General features: G+C 37.7%; 1 protein-coding gene across 2 annotated transcripts in view; it reads left to right on the forward strand.

The window, feature by feature from the left end:
- The window catches only part of Gabra1 (gamma-aminobutyric acid type A receptor subunit alpha1), a 49,205-nt gene extending 42,589 nt beyond the window's left edge, over positions 1-6,616 (forward strand). Inside the window, exons 10-11 of one of the 2 annotated variants that reach the window (XM_010622244.3) lie at positions 4,055-4,257; positions 5,878-6,615. In XM_010622244.3, the coding sequence (XP_010620546.1) occupies positions 4,055-4,257; positions 5,878-6,189 (515 nt within the window). In that variant the 3' untranslated portion in view covers positions 6,190-6,615. Of the gene's footprint in view, positions 1-4,054; positions 4,258-5,877 lie in introns of both variants that reach the window. The other variant, XM_010622242.3, reaches the window with a different exon arrangement.
- The last annotated feature ends 1,184 nt before the right edge of the window (positions 6,617-7,800 follow it).

The raw sequence follows: 7,800 nt of genomic DNA on the forward strand, positions 1-7,800 counted from the left end.
AAAAAAAAAAAAAAAAAAAAAAAAAAAGGAACAATTTGCTACAATGTCTGGAAAAGCATTTGCTTGTTTGTTTGTTTGTTTGTTTCCTATCAATTTAGCAAATGGCCCCAGGTTGGAAACCACTACATCTGTGCTCTGACAATAGCCTGAGCACACAGCTAAATTAAGATGCAAAGTTGATTTTCAGCTGCAAAATAAAAGAGTTCATTTCAAGCTCATTTTTCCTTATGACCACTTGTCAACAAGTATTGAAGCCACTAAAGGCTCGCCCCTTGAGAGGATGTATATTCCAGTTGACCTCTTTACTCACCTAGAAATAACAAGCAAATCAGTATATCTATTATCTGTATTTTGCCTTACTTTATTTTGGGAGGAGTGCAGTGCTTTAGTGAGAAACAAAATTTATTTAAGATAACATTTCCTCCTTCTTGCTCTAACAATTAGTACCCTTTCTGTTCGGAAAGTCTCCGAAGTATTTCAGAAGGCTTTAGAAGTCAAAAAACATCGGTTTTAACATTTTCACCCACCTCAGATCTCCATCGACTCATGCCCTTTTGGTGAACAGAACTATATATCTATAAACAGCGGTGGCACGTATTTCTGTGTATCAAGTTATATGTTTCTAATGTTTAAATTCAATAAAATTGCAAGTACAATTTTCCTAGACCTTTAACCTTTTAACATTTACTTAGTACACATTTCTATTCCTTGCAGTATGAAGTCAGCATATTCCTCAGAGCTCTGGGGATGGCTGAGAGGATCGCTGGTCTTTGAAAAACATTACAAGAAAAAGAAAAATGATCAAAGACAAGTTGTATTCCATAACAGTTTACTAAAGCTGTCGTGTTTAGCAACGGCATTTACATATTTTTTGTAAAAGACCCAAGCATCCAGGTTTATTTTAGAAACACCAGGGTTCAGACCTTGGCTACTGAATAAAAAGCCCCACAACTCTGAAGCCTACGGTATGACTTGAAACATCATATTCTTGGTTTTTTGGGCTCTCTCTTACTACCGGCTGTTGTTTTGTAACTGCTGCTAAGCTTTAGGTTCAGTGGCACCGGGCAGCAGCCACATCACCAGGGCCAGTTTGTTTCCTCCTTTCCACCTTCAGCTGCCTGTCAAGCAAGGTGGCAAGGAAAGTGAAGTAGCGTGTTTAAAGAGCCGGATGAGAAAAGTACACATCAGGCTTAGTACTTGGAATTTAACTAGTGCACCACGCATTTCGTTCCCTTCCCTTCTGCTATGGCAGTAAGTGTTTGCTCCTCCTAGCAACAAGCTCATTACTCTAAACTCCTCTTCATGTTGGGTGTTTTTAGTCTGAACACATCCGTAGTCAAATGACTTCTGACAGCCGACTACAGAAACCAAACTATTTAAAAGGTAGAGTCCACTGCAGTAGAGATTTAGCCAAAAGGTTACTGAAGTCTTCAATAATCACAGATATTTGTTTTACCCTTTGTAACTCTCAGGCTAAGTAGTCATCCAGGCCCACCCGACCTGCTGCCTGTGGACCATACGCAACCATGTGGTAAAGCAGCCTCACAAGATGAAGCACTTTTAACACCATGAAGTGATTTGGGTAGTGGTTTTGGGACTCCATTGTATGCTGTTCTGGCACAGGCTGTGTAGGCAACAAAAGAATGCCCTCCTAGGGAGGGTGCCCTGCAGCGCTGCCTGAGACTCTTGGATGAATCCAACCCAAGTGTAACAGACTCCTCATGTGGTTATGTAACATGGCTAGTAAAATGCAGCCATTACCAGGAAAAGTTTTTCAATCTATCCAGGCATGTGGGCCGGGGAAGGTAGGTGTTTATTTGCATCAAACAGACTGAAGTTTTCTTATTTAATTATTCAACAAGCTTGCCTTATGATGTGAAATAATTTACTCTGTTGAAATAAGTTAAAGTATATACTATTTATAAATTTTAATGTGGCCCCAAATGACTCCTCTTCACGTAACGCAGCTGAGGCAAACAAAATGACGGACACTCAGATACTAACAAGTAATTTTATTCTCTTATTTAACACTACACCTCTCCGAGATGGACTTCATAAAATCAGTTGGCAAGGAAAAATGTTAAACAAATTTTAAAAAAACCCACAAAACTAGAAGGTCACAGTTGTGAGGCAATTTTCCCAAAGTCATTCAGCAATTACAGAACTGGGATTTAAACTGGGTTGCTCTGTTCCCCAAATACTGACTTGTAATTATCTTGCTATTTGCTCTAGTTAATATTGATATGTAAATTTGGGGGCAGTTTTCCAACCAATATTCCTTAAACTGTTTGCTAATTACATAATATGGATATTGACCCAGAATTTCTGTAACCTTTCCAAAGCTCCTAAGTGAATTCATTTTCTACAGCCCTGAACACACACACACACACACACACACACAGAAATAAAACTTACACAATAAAATTTAATAAAAACTCTCATAGTATTTCTTCTCAATCATATCACTTCCTAAAGTAGCTACAGAGAACACCTACCGTGAAATTCATGGAGAATAAGAGACTACTGGTTGGTTTAAAGCAGCTTACAAAAATTAACCACCCATCAACTGTGGGATCCATTGATTTCCTAAAATCAACCAGAAGGAGGAGGAAGTACAGACTGGAGATTTAGACTTGTGGAATGAAAATACCTTCCATAGAAATAGTAATTTATAATCTTTGAAATACTATTTTATGTTTTTAAAAACAATCCTCTAAATAATCATATAAGTGATTGGGCAAAAATAGCCCCCTCTGAGAATTTCAATACGGGTAGGTAAACAGTAAAAGGGTGAAGAGCAGTTCCTCTTTTGTACACACAGGAAGACTGAAGTCCTTGACAATTAACTCACCTATCTCTGGCCACATACCTAGTAAGCGCTAAGAATGGTACTAGTTAGGGAAAGACGACAGGATTACTTTCATGGCATGTGTCTTACCTCTCTCTGGGTAACTGTCAAATGTTTTGTAAACATTTTCAAGTGATTTAAAGGAATCTTATAGCATTATACTAACTACATTGTATCTATGGTGTAACACATATTGTAGGCTAACAGTGGTACTGATTTGTTAATAAGTATATCATTTTTCACGTATCAACTCATTTAATTGCCTACATAAACTAAAAGGGACCAACTGGAAAAATGTTTTGACCTTGAGTATAGGTCATTTTAATTGGTAGGGTTGATGTTACAGAGTAGGGAGGATGAAGCAGCATTTGCAGAAACTAAAGATCATGGACATTTGAATCTGACAAACTGTGTCAGACACACACACACACACACACACACACACACACACACACACCCCACGACTCCAAGTGGGCAGCTGTTTTACAATTAGGACAAAACAGGATGAAAGAAGAGTTAATGACATGGCAAATTATCATCCTGACATTTTATTTACCTAGGGAGGATGAAGCAGCATTTGCAGAAACTAAAGATCATGGACATTTGAATCTGACAAACTGTGTCAGACACACACACACACACACACACACACACACACACACACACACACCAGTCCCAGGACTTCAAGTGGGCAGCTGTTTTACAATTAGGACAAAACAGGATGAAAGAAGAGTTAATGACATGGCAAATTATCATCCTGAAATTGTTTATTTACCTATCATTTACCTCAGAGTCATGGAGTTTCTAGTTTCTACATTTGGAACAAAGAATGTTACACAGGACTTACGACCTAGGTATTTCTTGTAGAACAGAGGCAGTGGCAATCTATGATTTCTATTGCAAGAATCAGTTACAAAGAGGGAGCTCTCATCTCACCCAAGGTACCCATTTAAGAGTTCATGATCCTATTAATATCTTTCCAGAAGAAGAATGGTTCTTCCCTCCATGTCCCTTTCAAACTGCCATATCATGAATGACAAACCACCCAAGGGTTAAATTAGAACTCATCCCAAACCAAAATGAGATGAATGCAGATCTGTATTTTGGCCATGGTGCTACTGGTTTGCCTTTGTTCAAGTAGGTTACATCTGGTGATAAAATTTCACAGTAGGAACCCACATATTTACTTAATTTCTTTACTCACAGGAGTGACAACTGTACTGACCATGACAACTTTAAGTATAAGTGCCAGAAATTCCCTTCCCAAGGTGGCTTACGCAACAGCTATGGATTGGTTCATTGCAGTGTGCTACGCCTTTGTGTTCTCTGCTTTGATTGAGTTTGCCACAGTAAATTATTTCACCAAGAGAGGCTACGCATGGGATGGCAAAAGCGTGGTTCCAGAAAAGGTAAATGCTTTAAAAGTCCCCATGATATATCACAAAATGTCTCCTTAAACCTTTGAGATGGAATATTAGGGACAAAGGGGATTAGATAAAGCATGCAGAAAGAAGCCTCATGAGCATTCTTTTCCTTTTTTCTTATATTGCAAATGACTAAGCGCCACTATAATTTTTTACTGTCGAAAGAATAGGTTGTCTGCGTGAACAGATATGCAGGCAGAGTGAAGGAGTTTCAAGAGAGGTGCTCTACTGACATAAGAAGTTTAACCAATCTGAATGAGAAGCAAACAAACTTACTTGACTCTGTTATTTTCCAAGTCCATTACAAGGTTTTTAATGTGAAAACCATTATTGGGTTGTTTTCTGACCCTGATCACTTTGATCATAAACGTGTTGCTATAATGCTTTAATTGAATTGAGTTGCAAAATTAACTATCCTTAATTTTCTGTAAAGTCAAGGGATTTCTCTTCCCCAAATAGACATCTGCACATTTAAATATGTTCAAAAGAAGAGGACCCACTCTCCTAGAATTATACTGTCTAACAGAAACATAGCATAAGGCACAAATATAAGCCACAAGTACAATTTAAAATTTTCTATTAGTGTAAAGTGTAAATAAAGGAAATTAAGTTAAGGATGTGTTTTTTGCAAATGCATGAAAACATATTCTCATTATAACACATAACTCATACAAAATATTTTTAAGGGAGTATATTAGATTGTATTTTTTATAGTAAGTCTTTAAAATCTTCTGCATATTTTATAGTTACATCGCAAAGCAGACCTGCCACATTTCAGATGCCCTGCTTTCACACTGGCAGTGGCAGCTGTACTGACCCACACAGCTCTGTACATGGTCATTTTCTTGAACTGCGTAAGTGAAAGAAACTCTGAGAAGAACTGCCGTAGTCAGTCATTGCACAGACTCCTCTGTGAGCAGCTGAGACTGAACAAGGATGGAAATCATGATTCCCTAAATAACCCTGCTTTATTACTCGCCCATGTAAAACATAGTAAGAAGCAGCAAATGATCATTGGCACAGCAATTTATTGCTGGAAAGCCAAACCACCTCCAAACTTAGGGGCCTGAAACAACAAGAGCTTCGCTCGTGATTTTGATTTGGGGGCCAGGAGCAGTCTGGTAGCATTCTGTTGGAGGGACCTGAGCTCACTCACACCACTGCTAGAGCTGGGGGGTGGCCTGTTTCCCATGTCCGGGGCCTGGCACAAGCAGTCAGCTGGGCCTCTCAACGCATGTGGGCTCAGTCCATTCGGGAGTCTTTGTCCAGCTTATTTTCCCGGCAAGGGCGTATTTCCACCATGTCAAGATTGAGGCTGGGATGACTTTTGAGTTTAAGATCCAAGGCTTTCACAATATCTCTCTGGCAGAGTTATTTTCTAGTCTATATTGTAGTGAAAAAATAGAGTCCACTTCTTGATGATGAAGACTGTAAAGTAGTGTCTGTGTTTTTAACTTATCCCCAGAAGACGATCGCAAGGTACATTTCCTAGCTTTTTAAATAAAGCACTCATTTGGGTTCTAAAGCAAGGGTCATTGGGCTCAGCATCTTGTAATTCTGCTTCTCAGTTTACTAAACAAACTGCTTTACTCTTTCCTTCTACAGCCAAAGAAAGTAAAAGATCCTCTCATTAAGAAAAACAACACTTACGCTCCAACAGCCACCAGCTATACCCCTAATTTGGCCAGAGGTGACCCCGGTTTAGCTACCATTGCTAAAAGCGCAACAATAGAACCAAAAGAAGTCAAGCCTGAAACAAAACCACCAGAGCCCAAGAAAACCTTTAACAGTGTCAGCAAAATTGACCGACTGTCAAGAATAGCCTTCCCGTTGCTATTTGGAATCTTTAACTTAGTCTATTGGGCGACGTATTTAAACAGAGAGCCTCAGCTAAAAGCCCCTACACCCCACCAATAGGTTCTTTTACTCACATTCTGTTGTTCAGTCCTCTGCACTGGGAATTGCTTTCTGTTCTCAACACAGTAATTCCCATCTTCTTTAGAGCCTCTGTCTTAAAGAATCTGAAGGTTTCCTTATTTCCATAATTCATACAAGATCAAAAGACCCCTGTCTGGCAGCTGAGGGCAGAGCAGGGTACGCAGCTTGGAAACAGGATTCTGAGAAGGGAAGCAAGACAGCAGAATGATGTCAGAAGGAGATAGACAGACAAGAGAGGAAAGGAGGGAAAAGAAGATCCAAAGATGTGAGGAAACGTAGAAAAATACGGAGAAAAGTAGTTTAATACAACCCCTAGGTCTTTTGTAGATATATATTTCCAAATATTCTAAAAGAGATACTGTATATGTCAAAATATTTTTGTGTGAAGGTGTTTAAAAGAATAAACTATAAATGTTTAATGAAGAAAATTTATAACAATCTATGTCTTTATTGCACAAACTATGGCGTGTTTATGTTTTTGCTTTGTTTTTTAGACTGATGTATAGCTTTAACATTTTATTTCCAAAGCTAAAAAGTTCTTATTATTTTTTCCCTTTTAAAAAAATCCACAAAACATTATTTTGCTATTCATGCTATTTTAAAATTCATGGAAATTTCACTGGCAAAGACGCAGTTGCTCACTGCCGAACGCATTTAATCTGATGGAGAGAAATGCCTTAAATAGGCTATTTTGGTATCATCTAAGCTTTTACCACTAGACTTCATGAACAATCATCTTAATAGAGATGTTCATTCAATAGAAGCTGAAAATAAATAAATTGATTAACTACATAATTCAAAAAATACTGCCATTTCCATCCCATTTCCAAATGGCACATTGGTCCAATAATCACTTGACTGTCATTGTGAAGATGTTTTAGAAGGGCAAAAATATTTTGCAAGCTTTAGAAATTGCTGAATGTATTCTTTTGTATAACTACATTAAAAGCTTTAGATGGAAATTTATGACTAGCAAACAAAAACAGAATATATAAATTATATGTAAATATTAAGCATGAGATTGTACTTTTTTACTTTTTTTTAAAGTTATGTTCTTAAAATACTGTGTAGGAATAACCACTCTTAGCTGTTAGAATGTTGTTAAATGCTCCAGAAATACACTTAGCCTGCATTTAAGAACAGAACAGCCTGTAGGAAGCAGATGGAACTTGAAACTTAGGGGCAAGAAGTCCACGTATGTACGGAAAGCCCACAATTTAAAACTGTCTGGGGTCCAACAGTACATGAGTTGCTATCTGCTAAAGTTCTGCTGTACTACACTTTCATATTTTAGGCTAATGTAACATAAAAAGACAATGGGAGGCATTAGTCGGAACTAGAAAATCAACTGTATAATACTGCTATATTCGCTGATGCCAACTACTTCAATAAGTGCTGTACCATATGTAGCATTCAATATAAAATACATGAAAGAATGTACATAAAATAGCTTTTATTGAGTAATATTATTACATTTCATTTATATTGTAGCAATATATTTGTAGGTACTCTATGTAAGGGCTTTAAATAAAAGAGGTCCATTAATACTCCCTCTAAAATTCTAGTCTGTTTCATTACCGCCCAGATGTT

Source organism: Fukomys damarensis, unplaced genomic scaffold, assembly GCF_012274545.1.
Source record: "Fukomys damarensis isolate Sample0158 unplaced genomic scaffold, DMR_v1.0_HiC HiC_scaffold_9, whole genome shotgun sequence".
Classification (NCBI taxonomy): Eukaryota; Metazoa; Chordata; class Mammalia; order Rodentia; family Bathyergidae; genus Fukomys; species Fukomys damarensis.